Source organism: Alosa alosa, chromosome 8 (genome assembly GCF_017589495.1).
Source record: "Alosa alosa isolate M-15738 ecotype Scorff River chromosome 8, AALO_Geno_1.1, whole genome shotgun sequence".
In the NCBI taxonomy this organism is placed as follows: domain Eukaryota; kingdom Metazoa; phylum Chordata; class Actinopteri; order Clupeiformes; family Clupeidae; genus Alosa; species Alosa alosa.
This window is the reverse complement of record NC_063196.1, coordinates 17,510,744-17,536,867: the sequence shown is the minus strand read 5'-3', so window position 1 is coordinate 17,536,867 and position 26,124 is coordinate 17,510,744. Positions and strand designations below refer to the sequence as shown.

Sequence of the window (26,124 nt, the reverse complement as noted above, 5' to 3'; positions counted from 1 at the left end):
AAATGCGTAATCTCGTAAACAAGGATTTTGAAGAGCAGACGCGGAGACAGAACACTAAACAGCTGATCGAGGAGCCGTCTGTGTGCCTGAAGTTCTGGACTTGTGTGTACTGGACCTGTCGGTAGGGACGGTAACCTACCGCTGTCATGGAGCCGCGGCAACAGGGTAAGGGTGCATTTAAACTAGCCTACCCCACAAATGAATTTGCTTGAAAAGTTCAACTTAAATCATGAATAAAATCCCGCTGTCGAGACGCTTCTCGTCGAGTTTTTTGTCAGGGAGATGCATGTTCACAGAGAAATGGTTTTATTCACACGTGCTATAGTCATAATGGGCTTTCATTGATTCATTGGGCAGGGAAATATGACATCATTCCAGGTACTTCTTTATGTGCCGTTTATTTTTGCATGTAATTCCTTTTCCGATATTGGGGTAGCTGATTCCTCTTTAGGTGGTCAAAGCTAACAGTTGTGACCTGTTTTGCCTAGTGGACCGCATCTTTGCCTGTTTATTTAAGGGGCATGTGACAAACTTTTCCATGGCCAGAACGCGAAAGCATGTAAACAAATTATACACTTCAGTGCAGTAACTGTCTATTGCAACGGATGTTCGCTTAGCAGTTGGTCGTTTCGCAAAACATATGACTTGCTGGCGGTCACCCATTTTTGCTTCCCACGTGATCACTGGTTTCCAAAAAAATTGAAAACTTGTGACCTCAGGTATTTACAGGTTCTGGCTTATAGTTCCATCCCGACATAGGAGATTCTATTTCATCTCACTAACTTTGATTCAATAATTAACTTTTACAAGCATGCCATTTCAGATTGTGTGTGTGTGTGTGTGTGTGTGTGAGTGAGTGAGTGAGTAAGTTTGAGTGTGTTTGTAACCTTTTTGTCTCATCTCATTTCCACACAAAATGTCACAGAGCTGTACTCTAGTGTACTGAGTCCTGAGGCTGGGGAATGGGGTAAGACCTCAATCTCCGATGAATGGGTTATGCCAAGCAATTTTTCACTCCATCTCTACACTGAAGGTGACAGGCTTTGCCTTGCCTAGATATCCCCTCCACCCACCCTTACCTCATCCCACCTCCCATTTAGTTGTGAATGCCATTCAGTATTTGTGTTTTCAGTAGGCTTAGGCCTTTATGTGAGAATTCAGTAGACTTAGGCTTTTAGGACTGGTGAATTTATATGCAGTATACATTTTGGCCTAAGCCATTGATTTGATCCCAGTGGATGGGGGGTATGTTTTCTGCAGCTCAGCAGTTTTTGTATGTGTTGGTGTATGCATGCATGTAGGCCTAGTGTATGCTTGTAGTTCCCTGTGAGTGATTGTGTAGTGGAGAACCATGTAGCCTAGTTGATTGCTTAGGCACCGATCAGGCATGCCCCAAGATTCTAGAGTGCCACTCCTATAATCTTTGGTCATGTCAATCATCTTTTTAGAGTGTTTTTTGTGAAGATCCATTTGCATGGTGTTTTAGAACTCTCTTTCAGTGTCTTGTATGTGCTCTGATGTTGCTGCCTGATTCTTGTTTTTGCAACGATAAGGAGCTTCTCCAAGGCACTTGCAGAACAAACTAATCAAAGCCCATCAAAGACCATCTAGTCAGGCCAAAATGGCACATCTCATGCAAAGCCGTTTCTATTTCATTTGTAATAAAATTTTACCTCAACCGCTGAGAGGTCTCTCTGAAAGCCAGTGTTGTGTTTAGCCTATTTAAAAAGCCCTGACAGATCTTTCTCTTTAACCTTTGTGCTTGCCCATGGAAGACGGTGGCCATCTAAGAACAGGTAAGTTCATCTTAGGTTTTCTGTTTTGTTCCCCCTCTGTGTGGTGATGAACTGTATCAATTTGCATGTTGTGCTAGTGGTGTTTTTGTTCTCCAAGAGTTACATAACAACCTGACTCTACGCACGGCCTTCTCCCGAAGGCCATCTTTGACATGTCGCCTCTGTGTGTAATGCTCTGTGTGGCAGAGCATGCAGCTCTGGGATAAATCCGGGCTGATAATCCGTGAAGAAAATCCCTGATTATGCCTCCATTGCTCAGTGCAATCGGACTCTCAAACATTGGGTCGGGGGTTGGGGTGAAGTTTTGGGGGTTAAGTCCCTGGAACCCGCCATTGTCGACATAGCCTCCCACCTCCACTTATCCTTCAATGGATTGATTTGATTCATTTAACCCCGAAAACCGAGTTATCCTGTTTGCAATACCATCCCCCCCTTTGCCCTGTGAAAGGAATTTGCTGGTCGGTTCGGTTAGTGTCAGCGATGATCTGTTACATGACGTTAGCATTGGACATGGTGGACTGGTCATGCTACAGCGGGGAATGAGCTGTATGAGCTGTTTAATGTAAAGGTTACCTCTGAGGAGACAGTCAGGGATAACTCTGGACTTCACTTGCTGTGTTCAGCCTTCCAAAACCGGTTTCCAAAACCACCACAGATATTATGCAACCCCTTTTTTTGCCCCTTAGTTTGTTTTCTGAGATTGTTTCAGGCTACGGATAAGGAAGCCAGACATTTATCTAAGATTTGGATTGAACATCAATGATTGCTTTCGTTTGTGTGGCTCCACGTAAGTGAGACACACGCACACATGGCTTCGATTGGTTGAGGGATAAACGTTGGCCTCAACTGAACAGAATATCTCATTCACCAGAGAGCCGGTGCAGCGTGCAGAGGGAATGAGTGTGATAGCTGTCCATTATCCGCGTCTGACCGAGGCTTAACTCCCTCCTTTTTCACACTGCCAGCCTCTCTACCACACACACACACACACACACACGGAACACACTAGAGCGTTTGTGGACGGTGTCTGTGGTGTCTTGAAAGCAGTTGAGGAACACAAAGCTGACTTCGAGAGGCTTGCGTGGGTGGGAGGACAGGTGAGAAGATGAGGGAGAGAGGCTTGCGTGGGTGGGAGTACAGGTGAGAAAATGAGGGAGAGAGGCTTGCGTGGGTGGGAGTACAGGTGAGAAGATGAGGGAGAGAGGCTTGCGTGGGTGGGAGTACAGGTGAGAAAATGAGGGAGAGAGGCTTGCGTGGGTGGGAGTACAGGTGAGAAAATGAGGGAGAGCGGCAAGAAGAGGGAAAGAAAGAGGTGAGGAGAAAGAAATGGTGGATGTTAGAAATAAAAAGAAGAGAAATATAGTGTGTGTTGAGAAATCAAATAAATTAGTGGATGAATGGACAAATGGATGGATGATGAGTAAGGGATGTAATGATGGTGAGGGCTAGTGAGCTCTAGGGCTGCAACTAATGATTATTTTCATAGTTGATTTAATCTGTCAATTCTTTTTTTCCGATTAATCGATTACCTGTTTAGCGGTTAAATGAAGTCCAGTTGACCAGTAATCAACTAATCGATTAATTGTTGCTGGGCTGGTCTTGTAAGCGCTGCTTGATCTGATTCATGTGACTGCAGCTATTCATCCCCATGACTCAGCTCTCCTGAAGTCAAAGTCAAAGTCAAAGTCAAAGTCAGCTTTATTGTCAATTTCTTCACATGTTCCAGACATACAAAGAGATTGAAATTACGTTTCTCACTATCCCACGGTGAAGACAAGACATATTTTGCCAATTTAGGTCCACAGACAAACATAACATTCAAGTAAACAAAAAAGTAAGTAAATAAGAGGGCACATATAATAATGAAAAAATAAGAGCAGCAAAATTTGGTTGAAATTGTGCATAGACAGTCAATAAAATACTAGTGCAAAGTCAGGCCAGTAAAAGGCTTGGGTAGTTCTGTTTGACCTAAGTAAGAAAGAAAGTGGCATAGTGGTGCAAGTTATGTAAGAGCAGCAGAAGTGTTGTGTTTTCAGGACAACAACACCAAGTTGTAAAGTGTACATGTGCAAGTGTGCAAGTGCAAGTGGAGTAGTGCAGGCGGCCATTTTGGGTCCAATGTCCAGGATGTTATGTAGCTGAGGGTGGAGGGGGGAGAGGAGGGAGAGAGTTCAGCATCCTTACAGCTTGGTGAATGAAGCTGTTGGTGAGTCTGATAGTGCGGGAGTGCAGGCTTCTGTACCTCTTCCCAGAGGGCAGTAGATCAAACAGATTGTGAGCGTGGTGACTTGCATCACTCACAATTTTGGTCGCCTTGCGGGTGAGGTGGGTGGTGTAAATGTCCTTCAGGGAGGGGAGTGAAGCACCAATAATCCTTCCAGCTTTCCTGTTGTATTCAGTGCAGCTTCCGCCCCACACAGCGATACAGCTGGAGAGGATGCTCTCAATGGTGCCTCGGTAGAATGTGGTCATGATGGCTGGTGGAGCACTTGCTGCGCCTGAGTTTCCGCGAGGAAGTACAGGCGGGGCGCTGAGCTCTCTTAGCCAGTGATGCAGTGTTGGTGGTCCAGGAGAGGTCTTCACTGATGTGCACCCCCAGGAATTTGGTGCTGCTCGCTCTCTCCACCACAGCACCGTCGATGGTCAGTGGCAGGTGTTGGGTGTGACCTCTCCGGAAGTCAACAACAATCTCTTTGGTCTTGCTGACGTTCAGCAGGAGGTTGTTGTCCCTGCACCACGTGGTCAGATGGTCGACCTCCAACCTGTATTGAGTCTCGTCGCCCTTAGTGATGAGACCCACCAGAGTTGTGTCGTCAGCAAATTTCACTATGTGATTGTTGCTGTAGGTTGCAGTGCAGTCATGCGTCAGCAGGGTGAAGAGCAGCGGACTGAGCACAGCCTTGCCTTGGGGGGCCCCTGTGCTCAGTGTGATGCTGCTTGAGGTATTGTTGCCAACACGTACTACTTGGGGCCTCTGACAGAGGAAGTCCAGTAGCCAGTTGCAGAGGTAGGTACTGAGTCCCAGTTTGTCAAGTTTGCAGATGAGTTGTTATGGTATTATGGTGTTGAATGCAGAACTGAAGTCTATAAACAGCAATCTCACATATGAGTCTCTTTTTTCCAGGTGGGTGAGGGCTGGGTGGAGGGCAGAGCAGATTGCATCCTCTGTAGACCGCTTGGCTTGGTATGCAAACTGGAAGGGGTCCAGGGTGGGGGGGAGAATGGCTTTGATATGTGACATGACAAGCCGCTCGAAGCACTTCATGATGATTGGTGTCAGTGCCACAGGGCGGTAGTCATTGAAGCAGGATGGAGCAGTTTTCTTCGGCACAGGTATGATGGTGGCAGCTTTGAAACATGATGAAGAGTAGTAGGATGCTTGCCTTCAGAGAGCATTCGCCTGGTTGCACTGCAGGGTGATGGTGATACATTTAGATGGGGATGCTGAAATGAAGGTCCAAGGTATTGGTGCTGAAGACAGCAGTGGTGTGTTTTACAGATTTGTTGGCTTGCTTGTTTTGTGTGTGTACGTATGCCTGCATATGTTGCTGTGTGTGTGTGTGTGTGTGTGTGTGGTGTGTGTGTGTGTGTTTTAAGTACCAAGTCATGTGTTGAAACGGCAATGTGATGTTCACATGACTGCCAGTTTCTCCCTCCTCTCTGTCTGTCCTGCCCATACACCTCCCTTACATGTTCCCTCTTTTCATATAAGGCCAGGTTAGGTCCAGTCTAGGAATTTGATTTGACAAAAGTCAGCCTGATATTGCTGTTACAGCATTTAGTGTAACAGCACTGCAACTTTTCACTGCATTTATCATGTTGTTTAACAGTGCTTAGCCTAGTTGTAGACACTTTAAGCATTGCTTGGTAGCAGTGAACGTTTTTGTTGGAATTATACCTAACCTTTTTAGAAGTTTTATTTTGTGTCTGTGTGTGTTTGCTTGTTGTGGGTATAAGGCCTTGTTTTATGAACTTTTAGAAGCCACTTTTCAACACAACAGCATAGCATGTAGAGTGATATTGTTTAATGAGATTAAAAGCTAATCAGTTAAACGGGAGCCATCCCTCTACCCTTATCAGTGTAAAAGCAAATGAAAGGTGCTGTCTCATCTGCAGTGAGACGAGTCAAAGTCAAAACAGTATTACAGAGCTGTGCCAATAACCAAACAACATGTCTGCTGTTTCCTCATTGAATTTTGGCTTAAAGGCACTAAGAGCGTAGAAAGGAATTCAGTTGTGAGGACAATGAGGAGGATTGTTCTGCATCTCAAGGGTTGCCCAGAGATGTTCTAAAACAGGGAAAGGCCAGGATGACCTATACCACCTCCCCATACTATTAGATTTCACCTTTAAACATTGGTCATTGGTTCAATCAGACAGCATCCACAAGACTATGGCTCGTAAAGATTTTAGCTGAGTCCTTTGTGGCTAGTCAACAACTGATCTAGCTGACACTAGATGTCTTCTGCTTTGGGATGTAACTACATTTTGTGTACATCTGTGTTGCTGAGTATTGATCATTAAACAAACTCAATCTTTCCTCAAAGGTTATAAAGTTTTGACTAAGTCAGGCAACAAAGATGTTCTGGATGTCTAGGTCACTCTTCCCTGCCCCTTCTTCCTCAACTCAAGGATTACATTGCAGACATTCATTCAACCTAGCTCTAGATTACTGGCGGGAATGAGAACTGGTGCAGAAAGGAGGAATTATAATCTCACGTGCAGAGCTTTCAGGTCCAAGACGAATGTGTGTGTGTGAGATGTAAGACTGACAGGACGATTGGTGTTTCTGGACTATATCATAAGCGAGAATAAAGTGTTATAGTAATCAAGGCCGTTCAAATGAACTCAATCTCTCCATGAGTTCCTGCTGGTCTATATCATGGAGGTACACTGTCTTCTCCAGATTGTGTAGCTTAATAGTAGACATGACTCACTAATGTGAATCTCTGTCAGGCTCTAGTTTGGTTAAGCAGCTCTAAATGTAGTGGTGTGGATGTGTTTTTTTTTTTTTTTCCCGGAAGACAATCTGATAAGTATTGCATAAGTGCACTGACAGAGGACTTATTTTTTATTTCCGTGCCCACCATCAGGTAAGCCTGATTTTTTTTTTTTTTTTTTTTTTTAAAGGAGATTTGACCTAGAGATTTAAAATGTGCAGGGGTTTAGGATAACAAGGAAACTTTTAGAGCAAAGCAAGGGAAGAGAGTGGTAGTATTGAATCTTCCATGTAACTTCCCTTCCATGGAAAATCACTCTCTCATCACTGTTGAAAGGGAGGCTGCTTACTTCTCAAGGGGGTGTCTCCTTTGTGAAGCTCAAGTGAAGTTGGACCAAAAATCCCAAATATTCGCACAGTGATGGGTATTAGTGGTACATCGTTTGACACTTAGTCACATACTGTTGGCTTTACGTCAGTTAAATATTTAAGACATTTGGGCAGTCAGCAAGACAAGGTTCACAATTACAGACTTCATAGCACATCATATCCTGGAGGACTGCAGCAGATCAACTCTAAGAACTGCAGATCCATCTGTGGCAAACAGATTGAAGACAGATTTTGCCAATTTGAATGCCAATTCTAACATTATTTCAGAATTCTTAATTGCAGTGAAAATGTTTTGTTTATGCAATGACAAACAGACAAAAGTAGCTGCATCAAACCTGGACTGACAAAAAGCTTTGATTCTAGGTCAGCCGATGAAGAGGGGTTCAGGTTTGACATCAGACTTGATCACTTGTGACCACATTTTCACAAACAAGCTAATTAGCTGCCATTTTACTGGTGGACACAAGAGTATGTTGTCTATGTGGATTTGCAGTTTCCAAGCTGGGAGAATTTTTGGCCGTCCGTAAGGTGGCATCTATTCGGCTTGTTTGTGAAAATGTGGCCGAAAGTGAGTATGTCAGATGCAACTTTTTGGCCAAACCCAAGAACCTGGTTGCGTCCGGGCGATGTGAGTTACCAGGCAAGCAAACAAACAAACCCCCCAAACGAAAACAGGATCACAAGTTCCTCTGCCACGCTACTCCGATCATCTGCTGAGGTAATGACCGTTGGCTCTGTGAACTGTACATTCCTGTGTTTCACTTGAGCCAGAAGAGCAAACAAGAAAGGCAGAAAGCAAACAAACAAGCAGAGGGTTTCCCAGAGTATATAGAGTATGGATGCTATGTAGTGTTTACATTTCACTTACATTTATTCACTTAGCAGACGCTTTTTATCCAAAGCGATATATGCCAATTATATGACTAGGGCCGTTGTCCCCAGAGGAACTTGGCGTTAAGTGTCTTGCTCAAGGGCACAGTGGTGGCAGTCGGGCATTTAACCCACTTTTCAGGCTACTGCATGCTAGCCCGCACCTTAGCCATTACGCTATCACTGCCCCTGGTGTTGAGAGGGTTTGGCAAAGTGGGGTATAGATGCTGTGGATGGTGTTGAGTATGGGGTATAGATGCTGTGGATGGTGTTGAGTATGGGGTATAGATGCTGTGTATGGTGGTGTTGAGAGGTTTGTTGATGGATGCTGTGGATGGTGTTGAGTATGGGGTATAGATGCTGTGGATGGTGTTGAGTATGGGGTATAGATGCTGTGGATGGTGGTGTTGAGAGGTTTGTTGATGGATGCTGTGTATGGTGGTGTTGAGAGGTTTGTTGATGGATGCTGTGTAAGGTGGTGTTGAGGGGTTTGTTGATGGATGCTGTGTATGGTGGTGTTGAGGGGTTTGATGGACGTGCAGGGCTGTGCCAAGTCGGCCATTTACCTCCCGGAGCTCAGTGGTCCCCCACGTCATGATGCATGATCCATTCCAGCACAGCCTCTGTGTGCTTTGGCTCGCTGGGTGAATCATCAACTACAGCAAGAAGGGAAGGAAAGATGCTCTCCTCATTATTCCTGTGCGTGTGTGTGTGTGTGTGTGTGTCTGTGCGTATGTGCCTATGTGTGTGAGCGCAGAAGTAGGACTGTCCTTCAATCAATCAAAATCGCAGGCAAAGGACTCTGTAGGGTTGTCCTTCAGAATCAGAATCAAGGTCCAAGGATTCTTTCAATGAAGGGACACAGAGAGCACAGTGTGGCAGACAGACAGACCCGTACTTTGCACGGCTCCTCCTAGGCTCGCCTCCTAATTTCACTTCACCTCCCCCTCATCACAAACTATGTATTTGAAAGTGTGTGTGTGTGTGTGTGTGTGTGTGTGTGTGTGTGTGTGTCTGTCCATTCATCCCATGTGCTCCCTAATTTCTACCCTTGACCATGACTGCTCCTTTACCACCCATTCATTCCTTTACTGCCCTGTGTGTGTGTTCTGAGGTGCCAAAAGGTGTGTAGTGACCCTCACAGCCCACTAACTGTTACATTGTGAGCCGAGCGGCCAGCTGTAGCGCCTGCTCTGTCTGTTGGGAAGGATGGCCTGGAGGGCTCTCCGGTAATCAGGTTTCTGCTGGATGATAAGAGCAAATGTGATTAGTTGTTGATCGCTGTTCAACTGATGTGCGATTAGACCTGCCATCATGTGAGAGGAGAGAAGAGGAAGAGGAGAGAAGAGGAGAGAAGAGCAGAGGCTGAACTGTTTGTAATGGGAAAAATCGAACACTGCTGCTCCACAAATGGCCCTTTTTTCTGTAAAAGCGACTGAAGCTTATAAGCGATGATTTATTGAGTTCGGTTGGGCAGCTAAATCACACAATGGAGCTGGCTGAAAGACCACTGACTGAAAGATTTGTCAGGTTTTAACTGATTTGAGGTTGAGCATTTCTTTACTCTACAAACTCCAAGATATCAGAGAGAAGGTTTTTTTAGTCTTATATCACAGGATTAAGAGACTAATGCAGTGTGTCCCGGTATTAAAATAAGGCCTAAGGAGACAAGACATTACATGTGCGTTAAGTTTGTCACCCAATACCAACATTTAATATATAAAGAATTTTGACTTTATACTCCTTTCCTTATGACAAGGTTTAGTGTTATTCAATTGAATTGTCTTTTATCTCCATGCCCTATCTGACATTTAAACTCTCTAATCTATATAAAGAACTCTCCATAATGGGTGAAACTCGCAAAATTATGGAGGTGTTTTGAATCATTCCTTCATCTAGAACCTTCCATTAAATGTGTAAAAATAAAGCTCCGCTGAGCGCCTGAGAGTCCCAAGAGGAGATAATTGCAGACAAAAGGTGGTCGTTAAAAGTGTCTGTGGTTGGGCAGAGTTGTCACGGTGATGGAGGGATGAAGACTGCACACCACGCAGTAGTGTCGTTCCCATGACAACAGAATGGCGTGTCACCTTCCCACATGAACTTTACCCTCGTTTTTTAGGCTACCTTTTTACCAGAAGACACTCTGACGTTCCCACCACAAAGTGATTTTGAAAGCCTCCAGAAGACAGTGCTATGCTGTAATTGTCTTAGTGAGCATTTTCAGTGGCATCATTTCCTCCTCGCTGCTAACCTCAGCAACAATGGAAATTAGACCGGAGGCTCAGCCTGATTGCTTCATTGTGAGATGAGCGGCAAATAAGTGTGGTGCATTTGTCAATTTGAAGTTCTTTTCTCGGCAAAGGAAGCCAAGAGACGTTTAGTCTTGTGTCTAATACTTTAAGAAGTTCTAGAGTGTATGGTGAAAAATGAAGAGGTATTGTTTGGCTTGGCCTGTGTATGGAGACTATTCTCCCATATGACATACAGTATGTGTTGTGGATCCAAACAGAAAAACTACAACATGACTTCTACATGTTGACATGAGTCCATCTTTGTGTTGCTGTGTCCAGGCCTTTTGGAGACAGAGCCTTTGCGGGAGGTGGACGAGGACATGGTGTCCGAGGTGGACCTCAACAATAGTGTTACCGATGAGGAGAGAGAGGAGATGAACAATGAACTAGTCAAGGTGAGCCGCCATATCTGCACTACCATGGTTATCATACCATACCGCAACTGTGGTCAGTGTTTAAGAAGTCTTGTAACTGGCACACACACACACACACACACACACACAGTCTCCCACCCACACTTGCTATACATTTCCTTTGCTTACTGTGGTGGTGTAAAGGGTTGTTCACACCAAGAACGATAACCATAACCATAATGATAAAAGCGTCCACACTGACCAACAATAAGCAAAGTCTCTCTTTGTGTTAATGAATGTAATGTGATGGCTAAAATGTGATTGTTTCTGATTGGCTGGTAGCTTTTTATCGTTCTCAAAAGCGCTCTGAAAGTGATTATCATTCATATTAACGAGAACAATAATTTTTTTTATAGTTATCGTTATAGTGATCATTCATGCATGGAGGGGAGAAGTGTAATTTGATTGGCTGTTGAGATCAAATATCAACAACTTTTCTTCAGATGCAGGGATTATGCCTTTGATTGGCTGTGTATTCCAGTTTGTACTCAGTTTGCCCTCTCCTTCAGAGGGAGATCATATTAAAAAGCAAGTATGAGAGAGAAAAACCCCACACTGGCTCCCTACCAGGGCTGCTGTGTTGTTACAGCACCAGAACAGAGTGAGGTTGGCACAGAGGAGGGAGGGATTGGAATGCTTATGCAAATCCTGGAACTAGCTGGAACGTCCAGTGGCAGCAGCGTCCGCCAGTGGGCCTGAGTGACTCAGCAGCTCAGCCTATGTGGCTTTCTGGGTGTTTCTGCTTCTCTTGTCCAGAGGTTGCACAGTGTGTGTGCTGTGCTGTGGGGTCTCTCCTTTCTTCCTTTCTTTCTTTCTTTCTTACTCACTCACTCACTCACTCACTAACACACACACACACACACACACACACACACACACAAATGGGAAAAGCTGAGGTGTGCTCGCAACTCCACTTCCTCTTCTTGCTCAGGAGAAGTGCGGGTCATGTGATCACTCTGGCACTGGCATTCCGTAGCTCCTGGCCATAAGTGATGTCCCACTCAGCCATGCATGTGAAAGCTAAACACTTTTACCACCTGAGGCCAAATGTCTCTGTAGATTTTGTAGTCCATTGTTGTGCTGCTGGTGCATCAAGCGATGGTTGAGCGCTATGTCTGTGCTGTTTGAGGCTGATATGAAAAGGGTTAGCATACTAATCCCCAGAGAGCTAAAAATAGAGCGCTCACCAGCAGAGGCTAAAGTACTCACTGTGTGTTATCAGGGTGGTAGAGACGGTGTAAACAGAAGTTGTTTTGGCAGAAACAAGCAGGAAGGCCTAATGAACAAGGGGAGAATCCTGCTCACATTAAATCACAGTGAATTATTAAGATGATTATTAGGGACCTCTGGCCACATCAGTAACTATCTCCCATTAATGTTTAATTGCAGTGAGGAAACAGAACTGGCAGAAGACACGTTTCTGTCCAAATTGATTTTATACCTGGATGATCTCCCAATGCACATTGCAGTTTAGTTTAAGACCTATCTGTAATCCCCAAAACAGATATCCTGGATAAACACACACACAGACACACACACACACCATCATAAATGAACTTGTCCTATCCCCTTCATTTTACTAGTCTGGTATTTGGTAGGTAATTGAATCCTAAACAAGCTCCAGAAACAAGCCTGCATCTGTCATCTGACCAAGCCCCCTCTGTGGGTCCCTCTTTTAGCTGGAGGAGGAGATCTCCACCCTGAAGCAGGTCCTGGCCTCCAAGGAGAAGCGTCACTTCGAGCTGAAGCAGAAGCTGGGCATCACGCCCCTGAGCGAGCTCCGGCAGAACTTCAACCGCAGCTGGACCGACATGCAGACCTCCACCGTGTGAGTACTCTCCGCCCTGTAAGGGTACAGTGGCCTTACGGGGTCATTTTTAAAGCCAGGGGTTTCGGACATTAGCGTGATAATCATACTTCTGCAAATATGTAAAAGGTAAAAGGACGCTTTCATCCAAAGCAATGACTTGTTATTGAACCCAGTTGCGGTCAACTGCATAGAATGTGACAAAACTGGTCACACCCCCTTAAATATATCTCATCAATGCATTCATAAATGGTGTCCACTTGTAATATCATATGATGACTGGTTCTTGATCTTAAAAAAGTAATAAACTGAGAGATCTCTTCACTCTAGATGGTGTGACCACACCTGCACCAATGAGAACACAGAGGTACACTATCCAGTACAGCACAAAACCATTTGAACTCAGTCAAAGGTTCAAGGCTCCAAAAGTCCTCAGACTGAATTAAAGTTGCAGACATCAAACGTGACACCGTACATTGTAGCTGAGTGCACGCTGTAGCCGAGTCCTTATCTAAGGCTTTTTGGAGGGAGAGCAGTGATGTCTATTGTGTCCTCATGTTCTGAGTAGCTGTATAGGTCACTGAGCTTGCTTAATCTGTGCTCTCAAGTCCTGTGCATGATTGAAGTCACTTGTCCGTGGCATCTCAATGGCCTAGTTTCTGAAAGGACAAGGAAGATGGGTCTGGCATTTGTTTTTCAACTATTTGGAACATGACTGTGTTGTGCTGTCAGCGTTGGAGTGCTGTAAGTGTAGTCTGAGCATCAGCTCTGAGTTTATTGAAGCTGATGTTCTACACTGAAAGCAGGTGTAGCAGTGTATGTTTTCAGCGCCATGATCTTAGGATGAGTACACTTTGAGTACACTTCTATACAAATAAAGCTTATTACTTATCCTCCGATTGACAAAGATGCAGATTGAAGAAGGATGCGGAGCTGACATTGCATTGCATTGTCCGTCAATTCATCCAGTGCTATTTGTGTCTGTGTGTGACGGAGGATCTTGTCAGAGACTAAACAGATCCATTTGTTATGCCTTACTGGAGACTGTGACCTTTTTGTTATGCTTCTTGGTTCCATTTTTTATCTCCCACGCACCAAAGGCGGAGCATGCATGGTATTTCACAGCATTACCTTATGGCCACTAATGGTCTGTCTTAAAGGACAAAAGCTTGAAACCATCATTGTTGTTTTAGAACTAAGAGCAGTCCCCCCACCCACCCCCACACACACACACACACACACACACACACACACACACACACACACGCACAAACATACACATTATTAGATAAAAAAATAACCTCTTATGAAACAGCCATTAGGCCTTGGAGGGGTTTCTGTTTTGTCTCCTCCTGTGGGCTGAGATTTGCCCTGTGATCGTCACAGAGCTGCACCTGCCGGCTCTGCCTTGTGTCCACACAACACACACTCACACTCACTCGGTGATGGTCTGAGAGAAAGCAGACCATGTCTGTTGGAAGGACAGAGTGTCTCGCTTGCTCATGGCTCATCTCGGCTCTCAGTCTCTGCTTATACAACACACACACCACATGGCCAGTGCATCCATCTCTATTCAGAGGGCTGGACTACGAGGTGAGGTAACCCAGGTAACTTTGGGAGTAACCCCTGATCTCTAAAAGAACACTGCACTGAGCAGTGATTGTTTTGAAAGAGACACATTGTTTGGAGATCAGCGGTTACTCCTGAAGTTACCTGGGTAACCCAGTAACCTTGCCTCTTAGTAGACCCCTCTGACCTCGCATGAAGAGATCACATGTGCCAATCCTACACTCTGTTGGACTGGAAATGTTCAGCCATGTTAGTTGTTCCATGCCTAACATAGGAAGTGAATACTTCCTATGTTATTGTTTAGTTGGCCATTGTGTAATCAGCATTTCAGTTGTTTATGCGAAGGGGAAATGTTTGTTTTATTTTAGCTGCTGGGGCTGTTTGTTTTTGTAGTGTGCATAACAAGCAGCCACCACGGGATTGACAGTGTGTGTAGTTAAGGAAGAGGTGTGGACCCTAGGGCAGAGAGGAGCCTGAGATGAAACCATGTGAGAGAGCACAAAGGTGAGAGAGGGAGAGAGAGAGCGCATGGAGGTGAGAGAGATAGAGAAAAAGAGGGAGAGCATGGAGGTGAGGGGGAGAGAGAGAGGGGGGGCGTGGAGGTGAGGGAGAGGGAGAAAGAGAGAGAGAGATAGAGAGATTGTGGAGGTGAGGGAGAAAGAAAGAGAGAAATAGAGAGAGGGCCACAGATGGGCTTTCTCTGGCCTCACTTTCGTTTGAGTTCACTTCAGCGCGTTATGTAATGGCGGAGGGGGGAGCTGCAGCAGGGCTGTGTCAGCAGTGTTCAGCCATAGAGGGGCCCCACAACCCCACTGCCTGTTTACCAGGCCATCTTCCTGCAGTTGGACTTCATCTGATCTGGCACCTGAGGAAACTCAGGAAACTCCTAAATATAACAAAGAAGAGACCCACATTTTCCACCACAAATCAGAACTGAAAATCCTAGAGCAGAAATGTCATTCCGAGTTCAGTTCCCCGGCCATCATTTTCCAGGCTCAGTGCCTCGTGTTCCTGCTCTGTGGCTCCAGTGCTATTTAGTTACCTCTGAGTCACAGGACGAGCAGAGCCACATTCCGAAAAACCGTCTCTTATCACGGTTGCCATGGCGAGGAGGCCACAGAGTGATGGGGGTAATAGCGATCGGGTGGCGGCTACTCGAGTCGATAGTTCTAGCCGTCTAGATGTGAACAGTTTGATGGGAGAAGCTGAACAGTCATATGATGGTGTCATGTGGGCTGTGCATAGACTTTCGGTTTCTAATGGTTGCATCACCATATCATTATCCTCCTGTTAATGGTGGAATGACTTTATCTTTGGCATGGGATTTTTTTAATGTTTAGTTTGATTGAAATAGCATTAGTATGACTAGTCACATTTCAGCACATGGCCCATTCAGGAAAAACACGTTTCGACAGCGCTGTGTGAACATATCCATCTTAACATGCAAATGCCTAAATGCAAATCAGACTAATCAGACACACCATGGCTCGGTTCAAGCATGTTTGGCCTCTATCCTGTCCATTGACTCCACAGTGAGGCAGTGCACATTCCTGAGTTAATTAAAGCGGAGTCCGACCAAGGATAAGTGCTCCTGATGGATGGCCACTGTTCGGTGTTTAAAGGCACTTGTCTCTTTTAGAGGCTTAATTTACCCTCGGACCAGAGCGATTGGCCAGCATGAGGGGTGTGTGTGTGTGTGTGTGTGAGAGAGGAAGGGCTGAAGACTGTGTGTGTGTGTGTGTGTGTGGTTACTGCATTGCTTTGTCTTTGTCTCAATGGACATTTCAAGTGCAAAGCTAAGAGATGCTCGAAGCACACGCAAGAGAAAAAGGCCCTTGATGAGAAAACAAAAAAGTGTGAAATCAATGGGAATCCATCTTTCACTGTCTATCCCAAGACACAAGCCCCCTTATGAGCACGCTTGACTCTGTGTACTACTGATCAAAGCAAACCTCTTCTCTTTCACACCGGCTCAGGGACGTGGATGAAATGTAAGTGTTTGGGGTTGTTTTATAGTCTCCTTTTCTGCTTGTGTGCTTTTAGTCATCCTCTTCAAAAATGTGAGTCCCCAGATCTGTAGATTTAGGCTACGTTTATACGGTGACGATGAAAAGAGAAGACGCAGAAGTGGCGTCTCGTCTTCATTTTTTTATTCGCGTTTAGACGAGCATTCCCAGGGGGAAATCTTTGTTTATATGAAGACGCAATCCAGGATCTTTGGTTTAGCCGTTTAGACGGAGACGCAACCCCGGTCGTCTTCAAAACTCTACACTCTGGAAGGAGTCTTCAGATTTTTGTGTCTTCAAGCCCCGATGGCGGGGTCGCCGTGTAAACGAAAGGCACTTATGATAAAATATTTTGTCGTCTTCCTTCGCAATCGTTCTCGTATAAACGGCCCCTTAGGAGAGGGCTTGTGCTTGTTGATAGCCCGTGTTTGTCATCACTAAGTTGAACAAGGTGTTTTGCTGTACAAAAATAGGCACTGCATTGAAAGTTGAAGGAATGTGAAGAATGATACTTTGTGCTGTTTACTTTGGTCCTGTGAGAATTTGCACATTTGACCTAAATTTTAATTATCATAAAGATCTGTAATTGCTCCTCAATACTATCATTAAGTCAGGTGTGTGTGTGTGTCTTTGTGTGTGTGTGTCTATATTTTTATGTGCGTGTGTGTCAGTTACAAGAAGACCTCTGAAACACTGACCACAGCTGGACAGAAGACCACAGCAGCATTTACCAACCTTGGCTCTGCAATCACCAGGAAGTTTGGAGACATGAGGTACAAATTCATCACTTTCAGCTGCTCACACAACCTATCCGCCACTCCATCCAGCTATCCAACATTCCATCTTTCACTTTCATCCATCTGTCCAGTCCTGCAAAGCCTCCACTCCATTCAACAGCATACATGCCAGTTAAAAGGATAATACTAATATTGCACTATTGTCACACTAAATACTCTAACCCTAACATATAGCAGAGGATAGATACCCTGCCCACCCTGCCGGCTGTATGCTGTAACTCTCATTACGGCACCCTTGACCAGTGCTGACCCACGCAATCTGTCAGAGAGACGGGGGTGTTGGGTGTTATGTAAGGCCAGGATTTAAGCAGCTTTCAAGGGGCAGTGGCTGGACGCAGTGCCTGGGTGGGTGGTACATGCAGCAGGGCCTCCTGAGACGCTAGTTAGTTAGCAGACGCTGAAGAAGTCGCGAGCCAGAGATGGCCAGCGGCGCTTAAAACTACAGTTCCCATCAGCCCTTACGTCAGCCCCGGTAATGAAGAACAGCTTGGATAGAGCCCGAGGCAAGCTGGTGCACTTTAGAGAGGAGATGTTTGCGTACTAGTTTGTTTGAGCCTTCTTGTACAACAGATGTGGCAAGAGCAGCAGATTAATCAGCAAGCTTTCCTTTCCCAAATATGAACAATTCTGCACATGAATGTCATCATTTGTTGGTACACGCTCACACAGGCACAATCCTTGAGGAAATGCTAAACGTCATCATTTGGCAGTTAAATACAGAACTGTATTACTCTGGGTAGCAGTTAGCATATGCTAGCATAGACTTGCATTGTTGCACAACCTTGAGCGGAGAGTGATTAGGAAACAGCTGTTACCTGTAAGGTGGGCACTGTCCTTACTGATAGTGACTGGTATTCCATGAGCGTGGTTGTGGAACACTACATCAATGTACATCATGTGTCTGACCCCTCACCAGGCCGTATGTCATTGTGCCTTATGTGTGTGTGTGTGTGTGTGTGTGTGTGTGTGTGTGTGTACGCAGAGGAGACTACAGTTTGCTTATGTTCACTGCCACTTCTTGAGTGTGTGTGTATGTGTGTGTGTGTGTGTGTGTGTGTGTGAGAGAGTTGTCAGTGTTCAAGATGTCATTCTGTGTTGTCGCAGCTTGTTGGAGTTGCTGTATCCAAGAAGGTAGTGTGTGTGTGTGTGTGTGTGTGTGTGTTTCTGTGTGAATCTATACTGTCATAAAGCATGTTGGAGCTCTTTTGCATGACTATTTGCAATGTAAATACTACTAGCTTCAGACCGACTGAATAATAAATTGAAGTAGCTCATATACCTGACCTCAGATACCAGTGGCACCAATGTTTATCCCTCACATGAAGATGATTACAGATTAAATCAGCCAATCACATATGATAAAGCATGTTGGAGCTCTTTTGCATGACTATTTGCAATGTAAATACTACTAGCTTCAGACCGACTGAATAATAAATTGAAGTAGCTCATATACCTGACCTCAGATACCAGTGGCACCAATGTTTATCCCCTCACATGAAGATGATTACAGATTAAATCAGCCAATCACATATGATGTAATCTAGAAAATTCTAAAATAGAGCTCACCAGATGGTTCACCTTTCCCAGGGACGTTCTTTGAGTCTGACTTACACTGTCCCATTCCATTAAAATATTCAGAGACTTGTCTGATCCAGCTGTGCCACAATGGCTCTCCCTTTTGAAACATGATTCAGTTGGGTATTTTCGGGATGGGCTCTTAGATGGGTTAGAGCTCGGTTTAATGGCCACTCTTTGTCTTCTGTGGGTGGTAGGCTTTTCCCAAATGAGCTCGGATACCAGTGGCACCAATGTTTATCGCCTCACATGAAGATGATTACAAATTAAATCAGCCAATCACATATGATGTAATCTAGGGATGGGTTCTTGGAGCTCGGTTTAATGGCCTTCTGGTCTTGTGTGTGTGGGAGGCTTTTCCCAAATGAGCTTGAGAGTGTTAGCGCTACTGCTGCTCATATTTGTCCTGTTTCAATTGGGTGTCGGCTTGGAATAGAACATTATGTCCAATATTCCAATATGTGGTCTAATGTTCTGCATTATGCCCAATATTCCAATATGTGGTTTAATGTTCTGCATTATGCCCAATATTCCAATATGTGGTTTAATGTTCTGCATTTCTCACTAGTGGGTCACTTTGATACTAAAAGTATGATGCTAATGACTATGATATCTGTACTGTCCCTGTAAATAGATAACAGTGGTAACAGAAATAGTGTTTGCTGTCTGTAAAGGGGTCTTGTGTCTTTAGGACCTTATGTTTAACACATCTAGTCAAAAGGGCATTGTATCAAAATGTCCATTTGCTTTTGGAGAAAAGCAAAAAACAAAAAAAACATGTGAGGAATTCACTTTTAAATGGAACATCTGTATGGGAATGGGGGGGTTGTTCTTTCTGTTCTGTTAATGACTCCTCATTTGGGTGGCCATCTATTTTAGTTCCACCAGCTATGTGTGTGTGTGTGTGTGTGTGTGTGTGTGTGTGTGTGTGTGTCTTCGTCTTCTTTACTTCTCTGAATTTAGCTCTTTTTGGTGTGTTCTTTTGACTGGTTTTGGGTGTGCCAGTGTGAAGTGTAAACCTACTTGACATGTCTCCATCCCTTAAGAGTAACACACTTTTTTTTTTTTTTTTTTATCCCTCATCTCCCTCTGCACATCTTAAGATCAAACTCCTTAGGGTAAGGCTCTGTCTGTCTATGTGGACCCAGTAGTGTGTTCCCGTCTTGGTAGAGATAGTGTGCTTGACGGAACTAAGTAGTGCATAATCAATGTACCATCAAGTGCCAGAGATTCTCTTGGTGGCTTCACACATCTGGAATGCACAGTATTAATGAGATATGGTATATTGAACAGACTCAATAATACACATCAAGGTTCTCCGTAATTGATGTAAATGACCAGACTTGTAAATGACCAGACTTCAGTTTGCACACACTGACACGATTCCACACAACAAGCATAACAGTAGTGTATACATAGCTCCTATTGTTTTAGTTCCCAAAAATGTACATTACTAACAAAGTAATGTAAATCACTGCAAAAAAAAAAAAGGTTATTCATTTTGTATTAAGGTAAACAAATCGATTGGTTTTTAGTATGAAGAGACATACCTAGTGCTCTCTTGAAAGATCATTTTGACTTAATTTAAGAAGAGTTTGACTTATTTTAAGGAGTCTTAAAGCAGTTTTTGCAGTCTAGTTATGTGGTATAGAATTGTGTGTCACCCCACCCCCACCCCCAAGATTATGCTTTGAACAGTTTGTTCTGTGTTCAGTGTCTACTGTATTGGTGTTTTTTTGTTTACTTTAATTCAAAGATTTATTTAACAAAATTAATGTTTGTTCAATTCCTGCTGTGCTGTTTCTTAGTCTTGTAATTAACCAGATACCTTACTAACATGAATGTATACATGCAATTGTAAAATTGGGAAACATCCCTAATGTTAATCTAAAAAAACATATTTAATAGCACAAAATCTGCTAATGTAATCTATGTCCAAAGCACTTGTTTTCAGTGAGCTTGTCAAGCCTCTCTCTCTCTGTTGTGTGCTCTGCCTGTGAATCCATGTTTAATCACTTAACTCCTCTCTTGTCTGGGACTTGCTCTCTGGGGACAGCTACTCTATCCGCCACTCAATGAGTATGCCTGCAATGAGGTAAATGTGCTTTTGTGTCTATGCCCCCCCCCCCTCCCTCTCTTGCTCTCCCTCTCTCTTGCTCGCTCTCTCGCTCTCACACACACTCTTGCTAGATCTCTGTGTCCCTTGCCTTGTCCTGTTCTTCAAATCATTATCATCATCTTGGTTTTAAATCAGGTGAACATAGCATATTGGGTTACATTTCAAATCACCTAGATGTATCTTTCCCACACCTACCTTTAGGTTGGACATCTCTCCCAAGACTCACACAGCTGTTTTTCTTCTGATGTTAAAAACAAATTCAGATTGAGATGTTTTTGTTTGTGTTTTTTTCCCCCTTTTTTAAAGATTTGTGTTTTTTAAGATGGTGAATGGCTGTACTCTATATAGTTGTATTTGGCACCAGATTGAAATCAATTTGACATTTTTGTAAAACTAAATCATTCCCTCTTCCGACAGGAATTCGCCTAGTTTCAGATCTTTCGAAGAGAAGGTGGAGAATACTGTTACCACCATCAAGGTAACGTGAGACGTCCATGTAGCTGTATTGATCGAGGCTCAGCCGGGAACTGGAGACCATTGAAGTCATCCTTTAAATGTGGAAAGAGGAATTTGTGTGTTGTTAATGATTTATCGGCTTCCTTTTTGGTACTCCACTTTGGTAGCATCCATTCGGTACAAGCAACAACTGTAGCTCATCACACCACTCATCTTCAGTGCTTTCTATTGAACCAACTACTCTAGATTCTTCTCATATTCTCATTTATGCATCTTTGCTACACTCTTTTTCTCTCTCTGTGTGTGTGTGTGTGTGTGTGTGTGTGTGTGTGTGTGTGGCGCATGTGTGCAGTCCAAGGTGGGTCCCGGAGCTGGAGGTGGAGGGGGCAACTTCGAGGAGGTCCTCTCCTCTGCCGCAAACGCCAGCTCCCAGGACACGCCTACCAACACCCTGAGCGAGAGCACCGAACACCCCTGCTAGAGTGACGCCACCACCACCACCACCACCACCACCACAGTCCTTCTGTTCAGACCCTGACGGCACTCTGCCGCCCCCTCTGGCTAGGAGGTCACACTGCAGGCCAGGGACAGAAAAACACTACAGGAGGTCTTTAAGACTCAGACTGCAAACCCACAGTATAACGTTACCTGCCAGCCACACCTGTTTCTATGGTACATGCCAGAGAAGAGATTGTGTTGCTGTAAGAAGCTTGTAACTGTCACTGTTCATGGACAACTCTGAATGCTTTTTTTCTATCCGAAGTAAGTTGACCCAGTAAAGCAAATTTGTACTAATTAGATTTGATTCAAACAATGTTTTTAAGTGTATTTTCTCAAGATTAAGGCTTATTTGCAGACTTCCTTTGTCAGAACACCGTCAGATACCTTTCAACAAAACAACAAATGTGGCATACAATGTTTCCTATTTCTAATACTTGAAATGGCATGCACAATAGCGTTACACTGCACTATAAGATAAGGACCAAGACCAAATGTACTTGAATAAGAATCACATTGTTTCATCTCTGTGCACCAAACTGCACCCAAGCCCTCACCTCCAGGCTCATCTGGTGGTGCACGCACATCAAAAGCTCATGGTCCAAATTCAGTTAGCATTCCTTAGCTAAGCAGCTGTTACAAAGTGCCCTAGGTTTTTCATTATTGTAAAATGTGACTCAAATAAGTGAACAGAAACTGTTACATCCCTTTACTTAACTCAAATTGTTTGAGAGAATGTGTGTGTGTTTGTGTATACTGGTGAGTGAATGGTCGTGTTTATGTATTGACTTGAGTTTTCTGCTGTTTTTTCAAGCAATTCTGAAATGTAATGTTATAATAATAATAATAATAATAATAATCGATACACTTAAACTGTTAGTGAAGCTCCGTTTTTTTTTTTCTTTTCTCTACTAAAATATGTCCCTGCTAATGTTTATCAAGTTTTGGACTTCATATATTCTAGTCCAAAAGACTTGTGTTATGATCAAATAAATAATAATGCAACTAACTAATGATGTACGTTTTGCTCAGTTGAAAAAGACAAAGCACCAGGCTGAACATGACTTTTTCAGAATCTTGCATTTGTATTCAGAAGGGAAAACTTAAAAAGATCAAGGTTTAAAAAGAAACATACAAATATTTATAGTTAACAGTTTGGTAATATCCAAAGAAAAACAAAAACAAACCACTATACTGAAGGCAACACAGAACTTTGTGATGCCTACTCTAACCACAATAACAAATACAAATAAAGAAAAGGTAAAGAAATACTTTTTCAAATACTGCTGACATGCATTTAAAAACTAGAACTGTCATGTTTAGATGATTAATTAACAATAAAATGCAACATTTCAAGTAATGACTTTAATGTGGTGCTAAGTCTATTGCATCTATTTCTGAATAGACACTTATTTTCTTTTGGCAGCTTGGATTATCCATCATCATCTCCAAGTTGCCTGAGGTAAATCGTGACATTTGCTCAGAAATTGTAAGGGTTCAACCTTACTACAAATAGTTACTCTTTCACCCTTTATTTATATTTTGTTGATTTGAGTTGCAGCACCACCATGTGTATGACAACTCAATTACAATTCACCGTACGCATCACAGTGTGTTCCAAATAGTGACATTATGAGGGGGTTGAGCGCAGGCACACACAAACATATCAGTCCAGTGGAGGATTTGAGGCGTATGTCAGTCATGAGGAGCTAGATGGTGTGTTTGTTGAAGTGTCCGTTTTCTCCTGTGTTGCTGCTGCTGCTGGTTGCTCAGCCTCCCCCTTACCCATGTGCCTTGCTCTCTCGTCATTCAAGCTCTCCACCAATCGCAGCACCTCTGGGTGGTGAAAGCGGCCTATAGAAACCGGGAAAAGAGAGGAAAACAGATCTCCCATAATCAATTACGCTGATGAGGAAATCAAATCAAGCCATTTAGCTACTCGGCATCGCCAGATTAGTACGAGTTAAGTGGCTGAAATGCTTCATACGAAGACAACGCAGCAGGATTTGAAAAGATTGAGATTGCTGCAAATAATTATGTTTATGTTCAACTAAATCTGTTAACTCTTATGTAACAGTACAGAGCACCCCACCTCTTCGATACATGAAGTCATTCAACACAGAGATAGAGTGGATGCATGGAAATCACATATAGTATACTCTAGCTACATGCACTGTACATAAATACACTACAGCGTTCCTTTAAGGAGCAGTAAAGTAGTCTATGTCTGGTTGCCAGTGTAAAAGTTAGTTCCTCAGACCGATAAGGAACCAGAACTAGGACTGGCGACCCACCACGGGTGGAGGTAAAGAACTCCTCCAGGCGTCCTGGCGTGCCCTCCAGCTGCTCGTACTCGTGGGCCTGCAGGATCATCTCCAGCTGGTCCAGCTCCTTTACCAGCTTGGCCTCGGGGCTGGACTGCGTCTCGTACTCCTACACCATGAAACCAGGACCACTCAGTCAGTCAAGACAAACAGCTAAATCTGAGCTGTCATTTACGAGTCCCGCTGGAGTAAAGTTAACTTCTCTGAAAAACATCTGGTTTGGTCTAACAGGCAAAAAGATTTGGGTTTCAAGTTGGCCTGGAAATATTTCTGAACCCTGAAGAGCAGACTTGATTTAGGGAAGTGGAACACACATTAAACTCCTATACAACACAAAGAGGCCTACTGGGAATGGGAAGGGTTTTACACAAACACAAACACAAACAACCCTCAGGACATGGTGTACTGGATCAGAAACGCTGTCAATTACCTTAGAAATTGGTATCAATCGGCTAAACGGGAGGTCTTGAAACCATACTTCAGAGAGAGAGAGAGAGTAAACACTTACATTCCATAAATCGTAAATTTCCTTCCGAAGACCATCACTTAGTAGTCCTGTCAAGTGTTCCATGGCCTCCTGCAAAGTTTTGTAAATGTACACAAAGAATGTATAAAGCAAGTGAGGTACAAATATGCTAAGATTACAAGCATGTATGAATACACAAATGTGTTATTTTACCACAATCTATATAGCGTCACTCAAACATGGATAGACTAATGATGTGGACAGCTTGTTCTCAAATAGGGAATCTCATATTTGCGTTTTATAGTAGGCACAGTAGTGTCCTTCACGGAAAAACTGACCTTCTCTCTCCTGTGTTTCTCTGGTTTGCTTATGTTGTCTGCAGGGGCAATGTCCCCCACAATGCACTCTGCCATATCATGAACTAGGGCCAATTTCATGCACCTTGAAATGAGCGATATTAAATACAGTGATGATTAGTGTACCATCAGGTCAATTACATTGCTAATTGTGTTGTAGCCTATTATAACTACCAAAGGAATGCAGACATGGTTAGAAACACATGTATTCCATATAACTCTAACAGCACATATTTTCTGAGAAATACATACCTGTCCTTATTGAGGTTGCGATCTTCAATCGTAAGAGCCATCATGGACATTCTGTACATGTGATCTGAAACGCTCTCCGGTTGTTTCACATTTCTGTACACCCAGCCCGTGCGTGGCACACGCTACGTATAGAAAGTAGACTAGGTTATGTAATGTAGCCTACTGAATGATCCTCTAATGCAGGGGTTCTCAAAGTTTTGATTGATGAGGGCCAATTCAGGAACCCAACATTGAACTGAGGGCCACCAAAGGGGCGGGTGGAGAAAAAAAAACCTGGAAAATAAATCCTATTTGTAATCATTTTAATGACCAGGTTGCATCTCTACAGTTTACAGTATATTTATTGCATTAAACACATTTTAATTCATAACTGAGGCTAAACCTGGCAAAACTTGTGAAAATCTTAAAAAAATTGCAATGCACACACAACCCCTGGGGTTCTCTACCTTCAACAGACTAATGTGGGATATAACAGTCCTGTGTGCAGTCCATTTCAAGTACAAGCTTACCAGTATTTAGAACAAAGTCTCAGTGTGCCTTGCTTCTTATCAGCATAGGCCTTATTCAGGGCCAATTCCAGCTACCAAAGCACCACAGGAAAACCTGACGGCCACTAAACACCACTAAACGGAGATTCATTCTTTTCAAAGTACACAGTACAGTTGTACAGTTTTAAGAGTTTTACAGATGTTAATGCGGGCCGCCAGAAATGTTTCCGCGGGCCGCACTTTGAGAAGCTATGCTCTAATGGTATGTTTTCTCGCATTTTCAAAATCTAAGAGTAGCCTAAGTTTAAAACACATAAGCTCTAAAAGACAATTATGTGAACGTTGGTTGATACCCTCAAGCATTAATTAAACGTAGGTGGCTTACCTTTAGCTGACCAATAAGTTTCATAAACTGCAACATATTGTCCATACCTCTCTGTAAACAAGTGCTGATTGTGAACCGGAAGCTATTCTTGCTGAAGATTGTAATGACATAACATGACCATAAGATGGCGCTTAATGCTTGGGCTAGGAGCAGGAGTAGCATGCACTGCTCGCTTTCTCTGGGACTCATTCTCGTCTGGGATTTTCACGCACCGTCTGGTATTCAGAGCAGGAGGTACGGGGGACGTGGGGGATATGTCCCACGCAGTGCTGAAGAGACGGCCGTCGTCCCCCTCACTTTTGATAAGGAAAAAAAGCCTTATATACG

At 43.7% G+C, this 26,124-nt stretch overlaps 2 protein-coding genes across 7 annotated transcripts; one reads left to right on the top strand and one right to left on the bottom strand.

The window, feature by feature from the left end:
- tpd52l1 (tpd52 like 1) lies at positions 1-22,535 on the top strand. 6 transcript variants are annotated; one of them, XM_048250183.1, is made up of 10 exons: positions 1-165; positions 926-1,033; positions 1,776-1,796; positions 10,566-10,681; positions 12,379-12,527; positions 16,753-16,854; positions 19,557-19,571; positions 20,510-20,548; positions 20,990-21,050; positions 21,381-22,535. In XM_048250183.1, the coding sequence occupies exons 1-10, from the start codon at positions 147-149 to the stop codon at positions 21,507-21,509; spliced, it is 759 nt and encodes a 252-aa protein (XP_048106140.1). In that variant the 5' UTR covers positions 1-146; the 3' UTR covers positions 21,510-22,535. The 6 variants fall into 6 exon arrangements, with proteins under 6 accessions (XP_048106140.1, XP_048106141.1, XP_048106143.1 ...); XM_048250186.1 differs by having other exon boundaries at positions 4-165; positions 926-967; XM_048250184.1 differs by lacking the exon at positions 19,557-19,571 and having other exon boundaries at positions 2-165.
- A 52-nt stretch (positions 22,536-22,587) lies between these two features.
- hddc2 (HD domain containing 2) lies at positions 22,588-25,870 on the bottom strand. Its single transcript, XM_048250190.1, has 6 exons — positions 25,798-25,870; positions 24,925-25,046; positions 24,655-24,757; positions 24,359-24,427; positions 23,821-23,959; positions 22,588-23,380 (listed from the first exon to the last, which is right to left on the bottom strand). The coding sequence occupies exons 1-6, from the start codon at positions 25,840-25,842 to the stop codon at positions 23,226-23,228; spliced, it is 633 nt and encodes a 210-aa protein (XP_048106147.1). The 5' UTR covers positions 25,843-25,870; the 3' UTR covers positions 22,588-23,225.
- Positions 25,871-26,124: the final 254 nt, after the last annotated feature.